The sequence below is a fragment of the Esox lucius genome, chromosome 5 (genome assembly GCF_011004845.1).
Source record: "Esox lucius isolate fEsoLuc1 chromosome 5, fEsoLuc1.pri, whole genome shotgun sequence".
In the NCBI taxonomy this organism is placed as follows: domain Eukaryota; kingdom Metazoa; phylum Chordata; class Actinopteri; order Esociformes; family Esocidae; genus Esox; species Esox lucius.
In genome coordinates this window covers 31,657,403-31,682,387 of record NC_047573.1, presented here as the reverse complement: position 1 = coordinate 31,682,387, position 24,985 = coordinate 31,657,403, and the positions used below count along the sequence as shown (strand labels likewise).

The 24,985-nt window shown below is 41.8% G+C and overlaps 1 protein-coding gene across 5 annotated transcripts in view; it reads right to left on the bottom strand.

Annotated features, from left to right (window-relative positions):
* Positions 1 to 1,253: 1,253 nt before the first annotated feature.
* svild (supervillin d) overlaps positions 1,254 to 24,985 on the bottom strand; it is a 70,603-nt gene continuing 46,871 nt past the window's right edge. For all 5 annotated transcript variants that reach the window (XM_034292253.1, XM_034292252.1, XM_034292255.1 and 2 more), the window contains 18 exons: positions 23,840 to 24,023; positions 23,581 to 23,753; positions 23,104 to 23,259; positions 22,330 to 22,466; positions 20,337 to 20,484; positions 19,115 to 19,260; positions 18,096 to 18,271; positions 17,634 to 17,766; positions 17,157 to 17,469; positions 14,126 to 14,280; positions 13,449 to 13,548; positions 12,810 to 13,017; positions 12,370 to 12,503; positions 8,459 to 8,614; positions 8,220 to 8,363; positions 6,883 to 6,995; positions 4,990 to 5,145; positions 1,254 to 2,990 (listed from right to left, as the gene is read on the bottom strand). In XM_034292253.1, the coding sequence (XP_034148144.1) occupies positions 2,904 to 2,990; positions 4,990 to 5,145; positions 6,883 to 6,995; positions 8,220 to 8,363; positions 8,459 to 8,614; positions 12,370 to 12,503; positions 12,810 to 13,017; positions 13,449 to 13,548; positions 14,126 to 14,280; positions 17,157 to 17,469; positions 17,634 to 17,766; positions 18,096 to 18,271; positions 19,115 to 19,260; positions 20,337 to 20,484; positions 22,330 to 22,466; positions 23,104 to 23,259; positions 23,581 to 23,753; positions 23,840 to 24,023 (2,819 nt within the window). In that variant the 3' untranslated portion in view covers positions 1,254 to 2,903. The remainder of the gene's footprint in view (positions 2,991 to 4,989; positions 5,146 to 6,882; positions 6,996 to 8,219; positions 8,364 to 8,458; positions 8,615 to 12,369; positions 12,504 to 12,809; positions 13,018 to 13,448; positions 13,549 to 14,125; positions 14,281 to 17,156; positions 17,470 to 17,633; positions 17,767 to 18,095; positions 18,272 to 19,114; positions 19,261 to 20,336; positions 20,485 to 22,329; positions 22,467 to 23,103; positions 23,260 to 23,580; positions 23,754 to 23,839; positions 24,024 to 24,985) is intronic.

Genomic DNA, 24,985 nt, shown 5'->3' with positions numbered 1-24,985 from the left:
CCTAGAATGAACAATCTCACAATATATACATGCCCTAGTTCAGGACAAAAATCACATTGGAAAATCCCAACTGGGCGATACTTAGTTCAGGATTATGCTTCTTGGTCTGGGTAACTTAACAGTACATTGTTTATTATTCCAAGTTAATGGTAGTCCTACTATTCCTGTTTTGCAGCTGGTAAGCAGCAGCATTGCAACGTGATGCCGGTCGCCATCCCGTCTGACACCTGAGCCCACAGAATGCTGCGTAGCCCATGTGATTAATGCGCCCCGGACAGAGATAAGAAATAAATAAATAAAGTGACTGCTGCTCTAGGAAACCATCGCTGGGTGAGGCCATCTGCTGTGGAAATGACTTAACCTCTGCGAGAGAAAGGAAAAGGGAGAGAAAGAGAGTGTGGGGTGTGGGGTGTGTGTGTGTGTAAACTGATACAGCAGCTGATGCTGTGTTTGAGTCAGGGACCCCTGATGACAGCCATGATACGGGGTAGCCATTATCTACAACAGCCATTACATTATGTATGAGCAGACATATTGGAAATAATTATGAGATTGTAAAGTCTCTGCCCTAAACGATGGTAGGCGTCATCTCTGCAGGCAACAAGCTTAGACTTAAGCCCATAAAATCGTATTGGACATGTTCTGGACAGATTCCGATGAGTGTAACCCTCACAGTACACCTCTACCTCTCAGATGAGTAATGTGGGACAGTGAGAGTTTCCAAATTCAATTATGGGCATACTAATGCATTACCTTTGAACATCTACTGAATTAAAGTGGATAGAAACTAACATGTTCACCACAAAGCTAAACATAGTGACTATGAAGGGAGAGGGAGAAAAACATTTTCCACCCACCTTGGTAAGTAAATTCAGCAAGGCTGTTATGTTCAAATGTAGCTAAGGTAATTAATAGCTGTAGTGCCATCATGGTATGCTTTTGTTCACTAATTAGTTGATTTAAAATACCATGATTTTTAGTGCAGCATCTTCAAAACCTTAAGCATAGTTCAACAATTTCATAAGCCTACTTGCATTATAAGACAACACTGCCACCTGGTGATTAAATCAAGTGCTAGGGCCTTTGACAGAGACAACAGTTAGACTTTCAGGTTAATAAACTACTTCCCATGTCATTACATGTTTTCTACAGTATATGTTGCTTTATATGTTGCATTGTACATACAAATCCTCTTCCAGCAATATTCAGTATTGACATACAACAAAACAAATGACACAAATGTATCAACAGTATATTTTACACAATGTTTAGTAAATTGTTACATATTGCATTGGTCAAAAAGGGCTCATTAGTGCACACAGGTGTAGCTATGAAGGCAGCTTTATAACGCTCACTCAACCCAGACAAATTCAGTTAGGAGATAAAGCAATGCCATGGGGTTTGGTCCAGAGAAATCAGCCACACAAGTAGCCATTGGCAAACAAGCAGTTGCTCCAAAGATGTGGGATTCTATATCCTGGATAGATTAACCATAGTATTAAAAAGAACTACAGTAAAAAAAACTGTAAAACTGAAACCGGTCCGTTCTGCATAAAACTGGGCTTCACAAAAGATCCAGCCCCTGATTTGTCTTGTATTAAAGCTAGAATACCTAAACATGCTCTCTGGTATATTAAGCACAAAACACTTTTGAGGCTATTTTGCTTACATGCCCATTGTTTACAATGTAAAACAAGCTTATATTTTGGGTTCAAGTCCAACCGTTGAAGTAAGCTCATGAGCATTTTAGGATACATATTGTTCAAGAATCAGCTGGCATCACTCATTCAGCAACTATAAAGGTGCAATACATAGCAATTTTGTAATATCAGAACATTTGTAAAATTGGAACTCCAATTGGGCAAAAAGGGATTAGGAGTTTCAAACTCCTGTTCCTGCAATTTACCCAGCTTCCACATGGAAAGGAAATTCTACAAATAGCTCCTCTAAGCAACTTTTACACATCATTTTTAATTATATAGTGTTGTTTAAATCACCTTTTCAAGGAAGACTTGAAAATGAAATGGGCAGTTCAACAGACAAGAACAGCTACGTCAAGAGAGAATACCCCCAACTGAAAAGGCTTTTTAGGTGGCTTTGGAATGTCCAGTGGACTAAGCCGCTGTGTCTGGTCCACATGTAGCGTACTGCTGCATCATGTGTTCCTTCTGCGTCTTTTGCCCTTCAGCAAAATCTGTCTTTCATTACTTTCCTGTCCAAAATATCAACAGAAATAGTCCAGGATTCGGTCTGGGAAGCCACCCAAAATGACTTTGGTTATAACTCAATTGAAATAAACCTAGTGGCAACTTAGGTAATGAATGAATGCAGAAATGGCCCAATAGCAGTGATATTAAACTCTGGTCCTTGGGATATAAAACACTTTGGGTTTTCATCCTCTCCTGTTAATTAAGTACTAACCCAGACCTGAGTGTAGTTAAATAGCAAGTGGAAACAAAACTGGAAGTGTTTTGGGTTCCCAGGACCAGTTGAATACTACTGCTATAGTGTTTTTGACAATGATAACCAGTCAAGAAGACAATGGACATGAAGACAATCTTCCACTCTTGACAAAATCGACAACATTACAGTACACATATAAAAACAGGCATTTATAATACATATTTATAATTCAGGGGAATTTGTAATTTGCAAGAACCCTTGCAGCCAAAAGGTACTGTAACACTTACTGTATATATATATGGACTATGATATATTGCTTTGTAGGAAAGATCCATAAAACAAGCATTTTTAAAAGAGGTTAATGTTTTAACACAAATACAAGACTGTACACATTAGTTGTATTTTTTCCTTTCGCTTTACATGAACAAAAACTTGACACGATTACCATTGGAATATAAAAGTACAAAAAAGGTGCCGTACGGATTACGCAATCATCATTTTTAAAAAAGTCCCTTGCTTTTCTTTAAGTTCTTTTGCTTCCAGTTTGGCAGGGCATTGAATTCGGTGCGAGTCATTTCTAAGACCCCCTGTAATTCATAGGAAAATAAAATAAGAGTCACAGCCGTCATGTACATTACCATTATACAGCAGCAGAACATGTGATGCACCAGACAAAGCACTCTGGTAATACGGAAAAATGGATGTCATTTTCGCTAACAGCCCTATTGGTTTCTCTAAATAGCCCTTAAGAGTCATGGAGTGTCCTGGGAAGTATGACAAATTAGACACGTGACATGCCTATGAATTTGGTCAAATGTGTATACAGCTCTGGAAATAATTAAAAGACAACTGCAAAATTATCAGTTTCTCTAGTTTTACTTTTTATAGTTAGGCTTTGAGTAAAATGTTTTGATATTTTATTCTATAAACTACTGACAACATTTCTCCCAAAGATGCAGTGTTGTCAGACCTTGAATAATGCAAAGAAAATAAATATATAAATTTTTAAACAACACAATACTAATGTTTTCACTTAGGAAGGAAATCAATATTTTGGTGGAAAAACCCTGATTTGTAATCCCAACTTTAAAACATTATTGTATGCTTTCCACCAGTCATTCATATTGATACAGGGTGACTTCATGCAACTGCTGGTCCAAAATTCAAACAGCTCTGCTTAGTTTGATGTCTTGTGAACATCCTTCTTCCTCTTGACCACATTCCCGAGATTTTCAATGGGGTTCAGGTCTGGAGATTGGGCTGGCAATGGCGGGGTCTTGATCTGGTGGTCCTCCATCCACACCTTGATTGACCTGGCTGTGTGGCATGGAGCATTGTCCTGCTGAAAAAAAACTGTCCTCAGAGCTGGGGAACATTGTCAGAGCAGAAAAAAATCTAGTTTTTATCCAGGACAACCTTGTACGTGGCTGGATTAATTCATCCTTCACAAAGACAAATCTGCCTGATTCCAGCCTTGCTGAAGCACCCCCAGATCATGACAGATCCTCCACCAAATTTCACAGTGGGTGTGAGACACTGTGGCTTGTAGGCCTCTCCAGGTCCATCCATTAGACGACCAGGTATTGGGCAAAGCTGAAAACTGGACTCATCAGAGAAGATGCTTATGGTCCAATCCTTATGGTCTTTTGCAAACCTCAGCCTGACTCTTCTTTGCTTCTCATTGATGAATGTTGCTTTTCTAGCTTTGCACGACTTCAGCCCTGCCCCTAGGAGCCTGTTTCGAACCGTCCTTTCCGTGCACTTCACCCCACCTGCTGTTTGCCATTCTTTTTGTAGGTCACTTGATGTCATCCTACGGTTGTTGAGTGACATTCGAATGAGTTGACGGTCATCCCAGTCAGTAGACAGTCATTTTCGCCCTCTGCCAGTCTGTAGCTTTGTTGTCCCCAATGTCTGCTGCTTGACCTTGTTCTTATCTTTGAAATTTTCAGGATGGAAGCAACCTGACGCTCACTGTATCCCTCTGCCAGTAAAGCCAAAATTGAACCCTTCTTTTCCTCATTCAAAATTTTCCCATTCAATTATTTTGGCATGGTTTCCTTTTCAACTCATTCATTCCAGTTATTTTGAGGTACTACTTGCACTGTTTTTGCCATCCAACTGGTACTATTGCAAGAGGATAGTGATGACCACAGCAGTGGTTTTTATACTTTTCCTCGTTAAATTAAATTTGGTTCAGGTAATCACCTAATCAGTACCTCATTAAGTACAATGAGGTGTGCCTGTGTTGGAATTCAACAGAGACTAGAATGGATTGGCAGCCATTCATGTAGAGATGCTGATTATAGAAAAATTTGCTGTTGTCAAAAAAATTTCAGAGCTGTATATAGAAACAAATTCTCTATGGATCATATTTAATAGTAGTAGGCATGAAGAAGTCCGGTATGTGGCCAGTTTAGTCCAAACATTTACTTGTGCCTAAGAACTACCTTTAGCCGTAATATATTGGCCATAACCTGTTTTGTATGGTACGTGTTTACGATAAAATAAAGTGGTTATTATTTAAACAACATACACACTGCACTTCCAATTCCAACTAACCCTAGTATGGTGTCAATGGTATACCTGGAAGTCTTGGTCTGAAAGGTAGATCTCCAGCCGGAGGGGGTCCACTCCTTCTGGAAGGGGCTTGGCTGTCAGCTCCTCCACAGAGTACTGGTTCTTACTCAACCGGTTCAAGGCATCCTGCACCAGGGTCACCTTGGTCCGTGCCCCCTCCGCCTGCACACACAGATATTAGCAGCGCCGTACTGTACTCAGACTCAAGACTTAAAACACTACGTACTGTTTTGTGGAAAACCAATGACCCTATTCAAGCCAAATCTGTCTCGAACAGATAGTGAAGAACACCCCTGTTTAAGATTTGGGCTGTACAATTGGCATAGTATGGTAACATGCAGTGGGGAACAGACACAAATCTGTTTTTTATTGTAGGCTCTATAGACATAACAAGGATATTGATTATTCACGCTTGGGTGATACTAATTACACCTGCTTTCGTTCAAATGTTGAAAGAGTTTTGTAAAAGTGCAGATTTTGCTGTGCATACCCTTTAAAAACCAGGGATATGCACTAAGATGCACTATATAATCAGCTTTAAATAATGATCTTTTTTGGGGGCAAAAACAATAGACACTTGGTGGTTAGAGAAGGTCTAGTGAGAAAAGAGTGCATATTCCCACTGTAGATTTGATTCTGGTAGGCAGGCCAAAAAATTATTCAAATGAACACTTTGAATGATGAATCCTGACTCTTGAGTCAGTAAACCGCCCATCTCTAGGCCAACTAGCAATGACTGGATACTAAATCACTTTTAGCAACAAAAAAACACCAGACCAGCCTTACACTGATTTGGAAAGACAGAAGAGGGAAAACAATTCACATGCAGCAAACACACACCTGCTGCCATACAAAAAAAAATAACTTGGTCCACAAGTTTAAAAGTCTGACCTATCCTTTAGCACGTCATACCTAATTTTCCACTTTTGGCACTGAAGCATCATGCAGACAGTTGTATTGGCCAAAGTCCTCTTTCAGATATTTACTTGGCTGTGTAGTTGCATGAACAAGCCATGTCCTTCAATGGTCGGACCCCCCCCCCCCCCCCCCCCCCCCAAACATGTTAACAGTCTCAACATAAAACTCTGAAGACTGAAAAGTTTTTCCGGGGGGCCTTTCAGAAATATTTTAGCATACATCACAAGTTGTGAATTTGACAAAAACAGAATAGCTACAGTACATAAGCAGTGGTGCATTCAATGTTATTACACTCACAGACAAAACGTAATAGGCAAGTCACCTCTTGCTTGTTTACAGACTGTGTGGCTACACAAGACTAACAGTGAGTGGATTTAGAAATGAGTTCCGAGAATGGGCAAATCAGGAAGTATATACAGTTTGAATGATACAATGTATGATGGTAGTAGTGACAATAGGTGAGTGTTTTCACATATATGGCATATATGTATAGACCTAAAAGACATGAGTTGCATTATAATTTAATGTGGAGACATTTTGAAGCATTATTTTCTGGTGAACTAGAATGTCAAATAAATTTCCAAAATGGAACTTTGACAAACCTGTCTGGATGATGGTTCAACACTAGAAGAGCATAAATAAGTCCAAAATGCTAAAAAACTAAATATTCCTTTGAAGAGGCAATCATAGAAAAAAATCCCCACAAACCCTTCATTTTGGATGTTCAATATGTTGTTAACATGCATAATCTAGAAATAGAATCACTATCATACCTCAGTTAGCTTGAAAGTTTGAAAAGCTAATTATTTTGACGATACTGAACACATCGGCACATACGTTACATCAAGTAGTAAGTGGGACTGTTTTGGCGTGACAGCACCACTTTTAGCTGCAGTGGCCAGAAATCCAGCAATGCAACTTTAAGGGCTGACTAGACAGGTAATCCTAGTGGGTAAAGGGGTAGAGCGGTCTAACTTTTACCTGTGGGATGATGCTGGGGTCTCTCTCCCAGTAAGGAAATATGTTGGTGAAGGTGAGAGGTTCAGAGCCAGCTAGGACAAGGTAGGCCTGAGGGGGGCGCCGAGAGTTCTTCTCTGAAACACAAATGCACAACACACGATATCAACCAGAACTTCAAACTTCATAAACAGCATATAACATTTTTTACAGAGAATGTATTTCAAGAAGCTTAAAAAATATAAATATAGCAGAATAGAGCTGCAACTAACAACTATTCTGATAATAGATTAATCTGTCTACTACTACTTTGATTAATCTGTTAGAAAAAATACATCAATTCCAGATTTAAATGTTTTATTTAAAATAAAGGTTTTCAGTGTTTTTCTTATTCTTTTAAGATGCCTTTATTAAAATAACTGTAGGCAGTAGTAATTAAACAAATACAATTTTGCAAAAACTAAGGGGTTATCATAATATAACTTTCAATACTGTTGGAAAAGCGTTCCAGGGTACCATGAAGCAGGCTGAGAGACTTTTGACTGATAATGGAAATGTTAATGGAAACTGGAATGCATTTAAATGCCTCTACATTTCTGTTGTGGACAAATACAGAACTCACCAAAGTTGACACAAATGGGTTAATTAATCAGTATTGTAGTGAATGATTAGCTTGCCGAGCTGCTCAACTGTACACATACTCAACGTGCTCAAGTAGATCACTGGTTTGTTGGTGAAAAGCTTGACATTAACATTAACTCAGCCATAAATTCCAGATGAACTATTTCTCAATTTAAAAAGTATTCTCCATGAATACAAATAATAATGAATGACGAATTTGTATTATAAGTTGCATTGCTGAGCACTATTCATCTTCTGTCATCACGGCTGCAACGCGTTTTCTCTTTTTCAAAATAAAGTTCGGCTTTGGAAATTTTGCAACAAACTGTTTTTGTTGAATTCTTTAACAAAGTGGTCCCATACTTTTTTGGTCGTACGCACCTTTTTGGTCATACTCCTCTAGTGTAGCCTCCAGCATCTTTCAAAATGTTTTTATTGCTGCGTCTTGTGAAGACCCAACTAATCGAAAATTGTTTTATTATTGACGTTATCGATTTTTATCAATTAGTTATTGTATCCCTATCAAAGACAAACATTGAAATGAAATACAAATTAAAGTAGTAAATTGGTTTATTTATATTTATTTCCTTAGACTTCACCTACAACTACATTTTAACTAAAAATATTAGGTACACAAACTTTAACAGAAGTAGGGCAGTGTAGCCTTTGCTGAACTTATAAAATACAGTATAATAATGATGTAGATACAGCAGGAGTCAGAGCGTGTCGACCTGACTGACCTTTACAGTACTGCAGCACTGTCTCCATGGCACACTTCTTCTGGTTCTCCCAGCGGATCTTGGCTGAGCCGGTACATTCTTCATCGTCGGGCTGCCGGCCCTGCCACAGGTACACCTCCAGACGGTTGTCCAGCATGAAGAGGGCTGGGGGGTGAGAAAACGGTTATGCAGGTTTTTGTAAGAAATAATGTGAACAGACATAGTTAGATAGACAGGGAGTACAGCAGACTGTACAGTACCTGGCTGCTGTACAGAGTAGAGATTCTCCTGGAGGAAGGGCATTGCCATGACAGCGTCTGTCACCCGGGCCGGGCACAACAGCTCCTCCCCTTCAAACACCCCAGAACTAGCGCTCAGGTGGAACAGGCGGGGTGTGAAGTTGTATTTCCCTGGATCTGGACCAAATGACACCATACGGGTTAAAAACAAAACACCACCAACAACAACATTGGTTACGGAGGTAGGCTGGATGTCTGTCTGGGGCAGGACAATATAAACAACAGCTCTTATGATCTGTCAGATGCTTTTATCCAAGTGACATCCTACATTTACATTTTTACTATCTACCAGATGCTCTTGCACAATTAGGACTAAGTGCCTGGCTCAAGGGCACAATGACCTTTTTCTGACCTTTCAGGCTCAGGGATTCAAAACCAGCATCAGTTAGTTTACTGGTCCAATGGTCTAACCCTACGTACACACTGTCCACTCGCTAGAGATACATAGAGGCACGCTCTCATTCATTTCCAACGAGAGCCAGTGAATCACGGCGACTGTGGGCGGAGCTACTCTCGGAGACAAAATCTCCCAGCGACAGTGACAGTTGGGAGTTGAGAAATCTTCAACTTTATGCTTATTTCCAGCAAGCAGGCAGTGACGGATTTCGGCGGCTACCAATGGCAGTGCAGATGTTCTATGCATCTTGATGTACTTTTTCTCTACTCGCTAGCTAAAAACTCACTGGCTAGCAAAGAAAATTTGACGAGAGAGAAACTTATAATTGAGGTGTCCGGTTTCCCAATTATTTATGATGCTTCTCGGGCTTCATACAGAGATGATTATAAAAATGAATGCATGGTTTCAGAAGTAATTGGGATCACGCATGAGTGATACATGCATAACGTAAAACAAAGCAAATCGCTATTTGAACATTGAGAAATCATTGATTTGGCATCGTCGTAATACGTTTGTAGTAGTGGAATCACGCAATTACTAAATACTCATTAATATTTGCAGAGCCAGATGTTTTCCCCATACTGGTTGCCTGGTTGTCGCTGGCATAAATTAGGAAGAAACGTATGGAGCCAAATTGAGCTCAAATGTATTGACTGTAAGACTTAACTGACATATTTCATAGTACGAAACAACTAAATTCAATCGTATGAAAACAAGAAACCAGGCAAGCCTAGTTCAGCTGGCCTGCAACAGAATGGGTTGATCGTGGCTGCCCTCTCAAGAATTGAAACCAGGACGCCCACGTGAAAGGCAGTGCCGTTAACCACTACGCCACCGAACTGCACACTTGCCTATTAAGTTTCCCTCTACCACAAATAGTATCTATGACCTGTATGACTTTTGCCACTGGCCGTTATAACAGTTTATTAGCCATTCGTGAATTATATTGATACAATAACTACTATATCAATATAGGTGATGATAATGGAATTATTCGTCAAGTGAAACGACGAGAGAATTGTGTAGCCCTCGAAGTGTTTGTCTATCCTGAACAAATCCTGAGACATAATTCTCCACCTATAACGTAGCTACTCAAGGTTGTAGCCAGCGAGGTTTTTGTTTATCCTGAACAAATCCTCTTTTGCCACTGGCCGTTTTAACAGCTAATTAGCCATAAATGAATGACATCCATACAATATCTATCAATATAGGTGACGATAACTAGTGATGGCCATTCAAGGCTTCATTTGCGTTATTTTAGCAGCAGGATATTATGCTTGCAGCGCTCAGGTTTTCTTAATCACAATATACATATTATTTTCCCAAACAGTTTAATTGTTAAGAGAGAGTGAATAACTATTGTTCCCATGGTCAGTGCAATGAGTGGTTGTTGTTATCTCATATTGAGGACAGAAGGACCTGTAGCTTGTCCTTGACTGTCTTGGCAAAATCTTGGGAGGATGAGTGAGCCCATAGATAAGGAAATCTTTCCATTTCAGAGAATATGCTGAGTCATGATGAGTAGTGGCTGGGGGAGCGAATCCCAGAGGGTTGTGAAAAACATTGATGGAAGATTCGAGAAGGATCCATCCAGAAATTAGCATAATGGGAGGACCTAATATCATTGTATAACCATACTGTATATAAATGTGTGTTTAAGGTTTGGAAGTTGGTTGTTCTGCAGACCAACATGGCTTGGTTGCTCTGCAGATCAGCACGGCTTTATGATGTCAATAAAGTCTACTTTTGGATTCGAAGGCTCCTGAGTCTTTGCATCTTTTTTTGTCTGGAAATCTGAAGTGTTTTCCACGACAGTAGCTACGTAGGGTTGTAGCCAGAGAAGTTTTCATCTGTCCTGAACCACAGGCATCATGCGTTTTGACTGTTACGGGAGGCAAATGCGGGACCTGTTGTTCCGGAGCCCGCGTCTCTAACCACTACGCTATATAACAGTGGCTCCCAACCTTTTTCAGTTACAGTACCCCCAAAAAGAATTTGCACTGCTTGGAGTACCCCTGAAGTACCCCCTCACGTTCATTTCACTAGTAAGTCTATGGTGTCATGAGGGTTTTCAAGTACCCCCTGTGGAAAGGCCAAGTACCCCCAGGGGTCCTAGTACCCCTGGTTGGGAACCACTACTATATAACAAGGGGTAGTCAGTCACTCACTCTCTCATTCACTCACTCAATAAGAGACATTCGCTCTTCTAGTCCGGCAAAATAGATTGAAGCGTGGACAAAGTGCATGCTAAAATCATTAAATGGATTTTCGCGTCCAATCTTAAAACGTATTCATTCAAACACGTTTTTGCCGAACCGCGTAAGCAGAGCCGGCTAAGAGCGAGCGTGTCTTAAAGGGGCCAGTTCCGTGGCGTAGTGGTTAAAGACAGTGCCTCTGATGTGGAAAACTGAAGTTCGAAACTATTCAGAGTAATGACATTTCTTAATTATTTCTAGTAGACTCCACAATTCTATCTTCTTTTCACTTGATGAAAAGGTTAGTCATCGTCACCTTTATTGATAGTTATTGTATAAATGTCATTCAGGAATGAAAGAAAAAAGTATGTTGTTTTGCCATGAATTAATAAAATAAGTTCTTATGCCATGAAATGAAATAGCTTTGGCAGACTCGCTAGCAATTGCTCAATTCTTATGACTATTCCAGTAAGTTAGTAGATACCGGGCCAGCTGAACTAGGTTGCCTGGTTTCTTGTTCTTTTCTTACAGTCAATACATTTTAGCTCAATTGTATTCCATAGATACGCCCTGCCCGACCGGGCAGTGTGCACGCTAGGCTTGGCTCAGCGACAGCTTGCCAGAGATTGAGCGAGCTGACAGTGTGCACATAGCATAATATCCAGTATAACTGCAGCAGAATCTTGGACTAATTTGACACATTTTTGGACAAATCTGACAAATTTTTGGACAAATTTGACTAGACTATTTTTGCCTTGCTAAAACGGTGAATACGTACGCAGCTACAATATTTTAATGATTTATTGTATTCATTTATTTCAAAAAAAGATATGTTTACTGGAATACTGTGTATATAGAGTACCTGTCAAAACTTTGGACAAACCTACCCATTCAAAAGTATTTATTTAGTTTTACTATCTTCCGTATTGTAGAATAATAGTAAGGACATCAAAACTATGAAGCAACATGAATCATGTAGCAGCCAAAAAGAAAAAAGGACAGGATATGTAATGCTAGGGAAAATGCATGTTATGGTAATGAATATGTATGTTCAGATAAGAACTGTGGATGTCACTTTTTAAAATTTCCATTTCAGTCTTTTAGCTAACGTTCCGAATCAGAGCAATTTAAAATAGCGAGTGCACAAATGTATTCTTGTTCTGGCCCCCGTCCTACCAACAGAGCTAAACAGGACCATCATATGCTATGGTAAGACTTGTGCATCAGTATATTCAGAACTGGTTACTGTGAGAAACGTTTTCTATTAGAGTTAACAGTACCTTGGAGCATACAGTCATAGGCCTTCCTGTCCTGCTGTCCCAAAGCATTCCAGAACCCTGCTGGCTCCGTGCCTTCCTCGACCACCTCCACCTTCAGACTGCTGTTACTGTTCAGGCCCAGCTCAGACGGATGCCTGGTGAGTGCACACAAACTCAAAAACCTCAACAAATCGTACACACAAATTGTCAAAGCCAAAATACTTTTTTTCCCTGGCATTTTAATGCTATTTTTGTCAGCAAAGTGTTGAAAAGGTAGCAGAGAGAGTTGTATGCTGAAAGACCAGCGAGCCAGATTCAAACCAACCCTGCACCTTGTGTGTGGGCTTAGACCGTTGGACCAACCCTGGCCACAATCTACATTTGGTTAAAAATGTCTAGGCTACGACGACGACAAGAGCACCAAGAGTCTCCCGTAACCAGAGTCTGGGAATGATCCTCACGTCTGCTGGAGCCTTTCCACGGTCCTGGTGCCCACCTCCCTGGCTCCGGCGTGGGACTTGCAACCGTGCCACAGGTAGAGCTGTCCCTGGTGGGCGCCCAGCAGAACCAGGGTGGCACGGGAGCGCAAGCTAGCACAGCAACATTCCACCTCCACCAGAGATGCCTCCGCCAGGGCCTCGCCACGCACACAGTACAGACGCCAAGCGCCTGGCCAGGAAGAAGGACAGAACATATGACGTTAGTCTGGGATGCATGAACGTATCAAAACAAAAACCTCTCTCTATTCTCACCTTTCCCCATCCCCTAAGCTTAAACGTGACCCTGGCACCAATACCTAACCTTTATGCCTAACCGTAAACCTAACTCCTAATGACAAAACCTAACAAATTGTCAGGTTATGATTTCTTTGTGGTCCCCACATGTATTGTAAAAACAAGAAGACAAACAACTAATGGCACGAAAGTGTTTTCATCGATAAGGTACTTAATCCCCTAGAGAGTAGCAATACCCCCAATTCTATTTAGTTTTTAAAACGACTGCGAGATCATCTTGGAGTTAATAAACAGAGTGCAATACAAACAAATGCAATCCCTATCATCCCCATTAGCCATGATAAGTGCTGTTGATGTGATGTAAACCTGTGTTGCTGGCGTCTTCCCGGCTGCCTTTGTGGATGACCAGGCCTCCCTGGAAGAGCTGCAGGAAACAAGGAGGCTCCTTCCCCTGTGCCACCAGCACCTAACCACCAGCAAAGAAACACCCTGTTGTAACATCTCATTTTGCCAAAAAAAATATATTAAACTTAAAAATCTTCACTGTACATTGAGAACAAAATGACGTAGCAACGATCAATGGAAACCAAAATCACGAACCGATTTGAGGGCTGGACTCAAACCCTCACTGAAAATTGAATTGAAATCACAGGCAGTTCCAATTTTATTACGGCAACTCATAATGTGACTCAGTAGTGTGTATGGCCCCCAAGTGTCTGTATGCATTCCCAACAATTTCAGGGCATAGCCCTGACAATTAATATCCTGTGGCATAACATTTTGAATTTTAAATGCGAAGAGACTGAAACGGGTCTATTGATTCCATATCAGTGCATTTATACCTATCCCATAGATGAATAAAATCCACTTAGAGAACTTTCAAACACAGGGGCACATTCATTTGGTAGATGCCCCACCCCCATCTCGCCCTCCAGCCGGGCGTCTTTAAATGTTGGTGTGCCAGTTTAGCGTTCAAATTAAGATGTGAATATTGAGGGGAGGGATGGAGAAGTCAAAGTCTCTTGGTGGCACCTTGGCCATACCTGCGCCCCCCTGTGGCTCCCCAGCTCCACCGTCATCAGTGCAGAGGTGCCTTTGCCGCTGACGCTGGAGTGGCGGCCCTGCCAGAAGAAGCAGGCGCTGCGCTCTCGACCCGCACCCCCGCTACTCAGTTCTCCCGGCTTCTGCCTCTTACCCACTGGAGGACAAAAACGCAACAAATACAAAGAGAATGTGAATATGGTAAGAATATCTGTTTGGAATGATTATAGGTAAGACATTCAAAGATATGTTAACTATGTCGTATTTCAATCAGCAACAGGAGTGTACTGCATATATTGACTAGATTTGAACGCTTCAAGTAAAGTTACTGGGGCTTGCTTTAACGCTTTCAAACTTTGATAAATCATGTCTTTAAAGAATGAAAAGTCTTTGAAAGCTCATATCCATGGTTACTCTGATCACCGTATCTCGAGACTGGTAAAATATATTTGTATATTTTATGTTCTCTTTTAAATAGCAGAGAAGAAGCCAAATATAAGAAACATTCATACTTTTTGTCTATCTTGTTGGGAAAGTGGTTTAAACAGCTGCTTATTGTGAAATATTGCAAAAAAGATTGTTGCGATGGTAATGGTGGTTCCAATAGAGTTTTGTTTTTATAATTTTATATGAAATATTTGAACGTTTTGTCTATCTTCCTGGCAAAGTGGGAAAAATGGCAGCTGTTTAGGAAATATTGCTAAAAAATACATTGCAGTGGTTACGGCAGTTGCAGTATCTCGAGATTGGGAAGAGATATTGTCATACTTTTTTCTGACTCACGTAGCTGTAAAGATGAAGTACATTTAGGTAGAGCCATGTTTGTGTATCTGTTCCAGAAAGTACTGCTTTTGAGTAGAAAGAAATCTACTCAAAAGTAGATTTTTGAGTAGACACAGGCCAGCAAAAAATTAAATTATAACATATTTAAAAAACATTATACAAGCAGTCTATTCTAGACCAGTCTATACTTTTTAAAGTAAATGGTGAAGGAGGAGTAGCATGCCAAATATTATTATTATTAAGATATGTCGAAGAACTATCTTGTGCGAGCCCCAGCAAATACCTATATTTTTTTAAAGATTTAAAAAAAAAACTGAGGGAACACTGAAATTGCACATTGACTCTTGATGAAAAAAATATATTAAAGTAAAACATCTTCACTGTACATTGAGAACAAAATGACGTAACAACGATCAATGGAAACCAAAATCACCAACCGATTTGAGGGCTGGACTCAAACCCTCACTGAAAATTGAATTGAAATCACAGGCAGTTCCAATTTTATTACGGCAACTCATAATGTGACTCAGTAGTGTGTATGGCCCCCAAGTGTCTGTATGCATTCCCAACAATTTCAGGGCAAAGCCCTGACAGTGGATGGTGTCCTGGGGGATCTCCTCCCAGACCTGGATCAAGGCATCAGTGAGCTCCTGGACAGTCTGTGGCGCTATCTGGTGGCATTGGATGCACCGATACATAACGTCCCAGAGGTTTTCAATTGGATTCAGGTCTGGGGAACATGAGGGCCAGTCAATGGCATCAATGACTTTGTCATCCAGGAACTGCCTACAAACTCTGGCCACATGAGGCCGGCCATTGTCCTGCACCAAGAGGAACCCTGTGCCACTGCACCAGCGTAAGATCTGACAATGGGTCTGAGGATTTCATCCCGGTACCTATGAGGACTTCATCCCAGTACCTAACAACAGTCAGGGTACCGTTGGCTAGCACATGGAGGTCTGTGCGACCCTCCAAGGATATGCCTCCCCAGACCATCACTGACCTACCGCCAAACTGATCATGTTGGATGATTATGCAGGCAGCATAACGTTCGTCATGGAGTCTCCAGACTCTTTCACATCTGTCACTCTCATCTGTGATAGAATAGAACGGGGTGCCAATGGTGGACCTGCCAATTCTGGTGTTCTCTGGCAAATGCGAGTCAAGCTGTATGATGCTGGGCTGTGAGCACAGGTCCCACTAGAACAGAGGTTGCCAAACTAGGGGTCGCAACCCCATGTGGGGTCACCTGATTTGAAAATGGGTTCAGGGGACAATGTTTTAAAATTGACTCTCATAGCCTCAAATAAAAAAATAACGATTCTATAATTTTTCTTCACATGGTTGGGGTCGCAATAATTTTTAGATATCGAAATGGGGTCATCTGCCAAAAAAGTTTGGGAACCCCTGCACTAGAGGATGTCAGGCCCTCATGGAATCAGTTTTTGACAGTCTGGTCAGGAACATGCACACCAGTAGCCGGCTGGAGGTCATTTTGTAGGGCTCTGGCAGTGCTCCCCCTGTTCCTCCTTGCACAAAGCAGCAGATACCAGTCCTGCTGCTGGGTTGATGCCTTTCTATGGCCCTGTCCAGTTCTCCTTGTGTAACAGCCCATCTCTAGTTATCTCCTCGATGAGAGACTGTACTGAGAGACACAGCAAATCTTCTTGCGACAGCATGTATGGATGTGTCATCCTGGAGGATCTGGACTACCTGTGCAACCTGAATGGGCTGCAGGTACTGCCTTATGCTACCAGTAGTGACAAGGACACTAACAAAACACAAAACTAGAGAAGAATCAGGAAGGATAAGGAAACAGCAATTGTCTGTGGCCACCACCTGCAAAACCATTCTCTTTTTGGGGGTTGTCTTGCTGTTGCCTCTTCATTGCACCTGTTGTCACTTTAATTTGCACCAAAAGAGGTGACACTGATTCACAATCACAAAAGCTTCCTAAATGGGCAGATTTATATTTAATTGATTGATAAATATTGATATATTTATCAATAAATTCTTTATCAATTAAATATTGACAGATTGATATTCCTAACTGGACAGTTTAATTGACTTGGTGTTATACTGTGATGATTACATATTCAAATATTTTTTTGGAGTATTTAACCCGGTAAAACTACTGATCAAAACATTTGATGATGTGTGTAGATTAATTTGAATTAGTCTCTTGGGATATATATAAAAATAGTAAGATGAACAATGAATCCACGTAGTGTGTTTTCCAACATTACTCACCCACGGTGGTGACAGAGTACTTCCAGCGGATCACGTAAGTGTCTCCCTCGTGGAGCTGGCCCACGCTCGCCAGCGGCAGCTCCTCCTCCTCAAACTCCCGTATGTGCCAGGCGTCCACTGCCACCGTGGCCAGGTCAGCCTGGCGCCCGTCCTCCGTCCGGACGAGGCCGTGGCCGCGCTGCACGTCCACCCCCTCAAGAATACAGCGCATGGGGTCTGCAGCGCCATTCAGCAGGGCCTTGGCATCGCAGGGTTTCAAAATGTCTGGCTTGGCACCGTCGATTGGTGACCGAAGGGTAGAGCTGACAGGGCTCTGGAAAGATAGAGGTGATTACATAATGATGTGGTGACGTAGCTTCCCGTAGTAGATACATGCCTGTACCAAGAAACAGCCAATGATTAACCTCCTGTATGATGAACTGACTACAAAGCCCATTACATCCCATTAAACCAGTGGGCTTAGTTCCATTTCCACACCTTGGCCTCCTCCATGGCAGCCTCATCTTTTTTCCTCTCGGCCCAGTCCAGGAACTTCTCTCTGAACAGAGCTGTCTCGTTGTGCTCAGACAGACGGCCGAACAGAGTCCAGCTGGGACGCCCCTCGCCCTGCCTGCCCACGAAATACAGACACCCACACTTTAAAACACACAGACAGATACAGACGGTGCTCCTAAAGGTTCTACACTTCCCCATCTGCACTGAGACATTCACACAATTCCGAACAATGCTGAGTTTTATGCAGTTCTTTGCCTTAACATTTTTGTGTTGGTTGCCACTAGGGGTCAGTGTCTTCTAAGACTGAGTTCAAACAACTCCAAAATGTATTTTAAATTTTTTGCACAAAACTGCCTATAAAATTTTCCTGTGGCCATCAAAAAATAAGCGATACAGAGTCTGGTGAAGACCTGGATGTGATTGGGCAAGGAACGCGCGACTCACTCAGGGATGTCGGTATTGGACGAGCAGGCGTCCAGGGGGTTGACCCTGCAGCCACTGTAGTCGTAGGAACCACTCCACAGCTGTTTGCCTAACTGCACAGCGACCTTTCTGTCAGCCAGGGACACGTCTTTCCCGGTCCACACATACACCTCACTGCCGAAGTCAAACACTAGTGCCTGGAGAGACAGAGTCAGCAAAGTCAGTTACACATACACTTGTTAAACTATACTTGTGAGTTAAACTATACTTTTTTTAAAATTATTATTTAGGGACGGTTTCATGCATACAGATATAACCTTGTTGTGGATTTAAAAAAATACATGATAATCAAGCTCTGTCTGAGAAACTGGCCATGAACATTTAAGTAATTTAGCAGACACATATCCAAAGCAACTTACAGTAATGCTAGCCAACAAACAAAATACAGTCCTTTAAAAAACTATTTTCCCTAAACCCTTAACCTTAAAAGCAAAACTAACCTTATACCCCAAATGACATAACTAACCACTGAACCAAACACTAAGTTTAACAAGTTTTACAAGTAAAAGGCTTGATTTGACATTGGTTACTGTACACTTCTCTCACATGTATATTAATAAACACACATGTTCCCTATCCCTGAAAATGAAACCTATTCATTACCCAAATTTTAACCTAAACGACCTAACCCTTAAACCTAAATTTAACCTAGCCCAAATACCTAAACGCTACGGGTTGCTTTGGCATACACGGATTAAGCCTAGTTCTGGAAAAAAAATCTTTGGGTCCAGGACTCAGCTTAATCTGTGTCCACAAAACTGGCCCTATTAAAAATCACAATTCTAACATAATGCCCAGTTGTACACCTAAGCTGAATTTTTTCCGATGGGCACCTGCCAAAAACATCCAGTGGAGTTTTGTAGGGTTTTACTATCTTTGTATACACACAGACATGGATCACACACACACACACAACATTGCTGAGGACGGCCTCACAGTAATGTCTGAATTGACCAGCCTCCCGTGACACAGACTCACACCTCTTTAGAGTTCAGCAGTGTAACGCTGGGGATGGAGGCCCAGGCCTCTTGATAGGGGACCAGCTTGCCCTCCTGCAGCCGGTAGACCCCGTTGGAGTCCAACACACCAGACTCGTACAGCTCGTCCTCCTCCGGCTCCCCTGCACCTATGGACATCAGTGTTTGAGTGTTGAGGGCTGCTGGCGGGCATTGGAAAGGTTAATGAGGGTATGTGTGTGGGTGAACTGGTTCTTTATATCCTGGATGCTGATTGGACAAGCCACATCCAAGTGTGTTGTAATAGCAGTCATAGCCGTGAATTAAGAAACCAGCCCAATGACCTCTAACAGTTCAACCTGAAAATGATCGCTGTGCCTTTGCGGTGTATCTACACACATAATTTCCCATTACTTCTATGCTTTAGTTTGGAACAATGGTGGTTCATTAGTTCAGACTGTTTGCCTGTCTGAACTCTAACTAGTTTCATTTTTAAATGCAACATTCCCCATTGGTGAATGGGGCAAACGGGCCAAAGCAACTTTAGTTTTGTGACCCAGAAAGAAATCATCAACATTATTATTATAGCGTGAAAAACTAAAACAAATTAAAATGCAGCATGACAATTTCCTTACAGGTGAATGACTGATGTGACAGATTTAGATGAAACTGTCCAACTAGCTAAATACCAAAAGACAACCACTTTTATAGAGCAAATATGCAAGGAAAGTCACATCTGTGGCAACAGGACAGAAATGGTATGCCAAACAATAGATTAATTGTTTGAAAAAAATTCCCATCATTCCCAACATTCAAAATGTCCACATGACTGAAAAGGTGTTCTCTCAAAAGAATAATTTTCGGAAATTCATACGAGGCCATTGCCGTACGCACATAGCTTATAAAAACCAAATAGTTCATTACATTTTTTTAGACAAACAAAGAATAAATTATGTCCTAAAACCTTCAAAATGACAAATGGAAACAGGGTGGGAAATGCACTACGGTCACCACCCCCGCCCCCAATAACATTTTAAACTGTCCCTAATGTCTGTTGTCTGCATAAGTGTGCACCTGGATTATGTTTACCAACTTGTACACTGTGCGTTCATGATAGTCAGCGCATGTGTGTGTACACTGTGTGCGTGTGTGTGTACACTGTGTGCGTGTGTGTGTACACTGTGTGCGTGGGTGTGTACTCACCACACGTGCACTGTTGCGGACACGTGTTAGCATGAATATTTACCTCTGTAGTCCGTCTTGCCCCCCAGAAGGTTCCAGAACTCCTTAGCCCATCGGTTGTCAGTGTTGATGCCCTCCTCCAGCACAGTCACCTGGGGGGCCTTACAGCCCAGGTCCCTCTTGGCCTGTACGAACGCCGCCATCTCTGAGGCCTGGGGATAAATGGTACAAAGAAGGGATTAGACCAGGGCCAGGTTTTTTTGGGCCGAGCGAAGTTTCAAAACATTTTTGATATTGGATTAGTCCATTTAGTGCCTACTGAAGACATCAAATAGTAACTTATTGATATTGGACAAGTTTGGGTAGTGATTTACTGGTTTTGTACCCACACATCCCAACACCCTACTTTCACCTAAAAAACACTTTAATGTCAAGAGTCAACCGGGAAATGTGAGGTACTCTTTAACTCTAGGTTAGAGTCAACCGGGAAATGTGAGGTACTCTTTAACTCTAGGTTAGAGTCAACCGGGAAATGTGAGGTACTCTTTAACTCTAGGTTAGAGTCAACCGGGAAATATAAGGTACTCTTTAACTCTAGGTTAGAGTCAACCGGGAAATATAAGGTACTCTTTAATTCTAGTTTCTAGGAAGTTCCTAGGATCACGCATGTGGATAATACATTTAAACTATACTAACCTTTTTACTTTTCTTTCCCATTTAGACATAAAGGTCCCACTTTTAACAAACATTTTGAGAGGTGGAACTAACGGTACCAGTGAAGTGTCTTCAGATCTTGATAATCCAGGAGAAAAGAGGATTTGAGTAGAGGTTGAGAGGTTGGAAAGGAGAAATTCAACTGCTGTGGTAGTGTTCAGCCATTGCCTTTTGACTGTGGCATACATCAGAAAGGGCCTGATAGCAATGGCCCTGAACGGCAGCCAGTTTCAGGAGAATGTTGTGGCGAGGATGTCGTGTTCTGATACAGCTTTATTTACTGGCACGGTGTTCTCCCACCTCCCCCCTAGACTTCACCCGCTGCGCCTCCAGTTGCGACCAGCACCGGGCCAGGACGCAGTGCAGCGCATTTCCAGGTTACTTGATTAGCAGACGCTGTTATCCAGAACAACAGGTGCTTTAGGTTTAAGGACAGAAGGACAGATTCGCTCCTCGTCGGTGGACACTCTCACTTCCCTCACATATACAGTCTCTCACAAAAGAGAGTACACCCCTCACATATTGGAAATATTTGATTATATCTTTTCATGTGACAACACTGAAAAAATGACACTTTGCTACAATGTAAAGTAGTGAGTGTACATCTTGTATAACAGTGTAAATTGGCTGTCCCCTCAAAATAACACAAGACACAGCCATTAATGTCTAAACCGCTGGCTACAAAAGTGAGTACATTTGAGTATATCTAGGCCATCTTTATGGCAACAATTATTTTTTCCAGATCCTCAGAGAGTTCTTTGCCATGAGGTGCCATGTTGAACTTATGAGGGAGTGTGAGTGACCAGAATGAGGGAGTGTGAGAGCGATGACACCAAATTTAACACACCTGCTCCCCATTCACACCTGAGACCTTGTAACACCACTGAGTCACATGACAATTTTTTTGAGGGGACAGCAAATTTACACTGTTATACAAGCTGTACACTCACTACTTTACATTGCTGCAAAGTGTCATGTCTTCAATGTTTTCACATGAAAAGATATAATCAAATATTTACAAAAATGTGAGGGGTGTACTCACTTTTGTGAGATACTGTATATTTTTCAGGCATTTTTTGACAGTGAGAATCATAGGGAGACAGATGAAGAGGAGGCACAGCAATGAAGGGTAGAGAGGGGGATTGAACCCCTGTCTCTGGTGGGGGAGTCACACATATGTGTGGATCCGGGATTGTCACATCTCAACCACAGCTTCAGACAGAACCAGAGCTCTAACCACTAGGCTATCTGCCTGCCCCCCAGTACACCATCGCATCCGCAGTAACGCTACACATTTATGTCATTTCTTGTTTAACCATGTCCATCGTTGTCTGAAGCACTACCTTGGCTTTTTCTATGACGTTGGCAAACTCTCCACTCCACATGAAGCAGTGTTTGGGGGTGATGAGCAGGAAACAGTCGCCGCTGTTCAGGCAGCGGGCCGTGGGCTCCACCAGCCGCACCTGCACGTGACGCCGACCTGCAGACCAGACGGAGACAAGACACACCCCCATTAGTAACCAGACACACTACCTTAAACAACCAGACACACCCCCTTATTGAATCTCTGGAAAGAGTCAAGAATTACTAGAGAAAAAAGCATTTTAGAATGCAACTGTACTTTCAGTTCAATGGTGAAGCCATGTTTTAAATTCTGTGCCACTGTTAAATTGTTCAAGAGTACTGGTACTAAAAAGCCCTACATTTATACACTCCATTTTTAGCAGAGGATAAATGTAAAATTAAAGTACAGTATCTCACATTTTTGTAAATATTTGATTTTATCTTTTCATGTGACAACATTGAATACATGACACTTTGCTACAATGTAAAGTAGTGAGTGTACAGCTTGTATAACAGTGTAAATTTGCTGTCCCCTCAAAATAACTCAACACAGCTATTAATGTCCAAACCGCTGGCAACAAAAGTGAGTACACCCCTAAGTGAAAATGTCCAAATTGGGCCCAATTAGCCCCCCCCCCATTGTCATGTGACTCGTTAGTCTCAGGTATTAATGGGGAGCAAGTGGGTTAAATTCTTTTGTGAGTTACTGTAGTTCCCTCTATGCAAGGTATGGTGCAATTTATAACCCATCATCCCGTCACCCTGTGACTGACCTTTAATGCGAATCAGCATGAGTTTGTGGAAGGGCAGCGTGCTGTTGTTGGTCACCACCTCAGTGGACTTGGTGCTGCGCAGGTTGATCTTGCGGAAGTTCTCTTTGCTGGCCAGACCGGCCAGAGCTGCGTCAGCCAGGTTGGAATGCTTGGCCACTGTGGAACCAAAATGGAGGTTTATCTGAATGTGGTTATTTCGGAGGGGGAGGGGAGATCCAAAAATAGAGGTAAGCAGCATCGCATTGACATAACTGTATTCCTAGACAGAATAAATTGTACACTATAGCTGCTACATAGTTACTTTGCTTTGCAACTGATGATGGTATATTTACTACTACAACTGGGTTGTGTGATGGTCCCACCTAGCTATCTGAAGTTGAATGTATTACCTGTAAGTCAAAGTGGATAATGCAGAAATGTATAGTTCCCTTGACTGACAGTTCTCAGTTACCAAACGCATATTATGGGACGGCTTACTCCTCTCCACTTGGATCCTCTTGGTTTCCACGGTAGCCACGTTGAGTCTCTGTTCTGTGTAGCCCTGGCGGATGTCATTGCGTGCCGCCAGGGCTCGGAGGGGGTTCCGCGAGCCTTGGTTGTTCCGAGCAGGACGCACGGCGCGCTTGTGTTCCGTACCCGCCGACGTCAACCTGAAGAACGTGTAGAAACATTGGAGAAGTCAGAAGACGCTTTCCATATAGTCCATAGATGGCTACATTGATAGAATCATCTGTACTTTGGCGTGTCCGCCTGAAGATCGCGGAGGTCCTCCTGGGTCAGCGCAGTAATGCCAGAATTTCGGGAGGAGGGCGACACAGGCTTGTAGAAGCGGCCAAACGTCTCCTCGTCATCCAGGGTCATAACCTCCTTCTCAGTCTCGGCTGTCACCTCAATGGTGGACATCTGGCTGTTTCCCATGCCTGGCAGGAAACAGGAAGCAGGAAATAGTAACAGAACTGTCAGGATTCAGCCAGTTTAAATCAACACTAACTAGCATATTCAATAAAGAATTAGCAGGTGTGGTATATGCCCAATATACCACGATTAAGCTTACAGCACTTAGATATTGTATATTGGCCAAATACCATACAAACTGCTATGTGCATTCCTGGTCACGAAAAGTGAAATTATGAAAATAAAATTAGATTTTTGGTAAAATTTATGCTCTCACTCTCATACCACAGCTCATACCATTGACAATCAGTGTTCAGGGTTCCAACCACCCAGATTATAAAATACACATTTGCATTTTTCTATATATATAAATTATACAGCCCACCTATCTGAGAAGTTTCAATATCAATCAATCAAATGTATTTATAAAGCCCTTTTTACAACAGCAGTTGTCACAAAGTGCCTTACAGAGACACCCGGCCTTAAACCCCAAGCAGCAAACAACAGTAGTGTTGGATTTCAATATCAAGAAAACCAACAAGAGATTTCATTACAAATGTGTGGAAATGTGGAGAGGCTCATTCTTATCTACTTATCACTTGAGATGTACATGTTAAAAGGGACTGTATCAATATCACTAAAGCATGTGTTGTTTTCTCCACTCAATTATTACTCAATGATCTTTCCAAATATTTTCAGGATTCTTCTCACCAAGAAAAGGAACCAGGCAAACCTAGTTCAGCCCATGATTTAAAGGGATGAATGATGTTGCCCTTCCTGGATTTGAACCACTAAGCTATGTGTGTGCAGATATGTGGTGTCAGTATAATTCTGCATTGTTAAACCAATTAGTTGAAACTCCATGAGCCTTGAAACTAGTACCCTACATTAGCTAACATCCAAACCAACAACAGGTTTAACAGGGTCTCTACACTACATTCAACTTGTTAAATAAGAAATTGTTTACTGTAGATGGCGTGCTAATTGC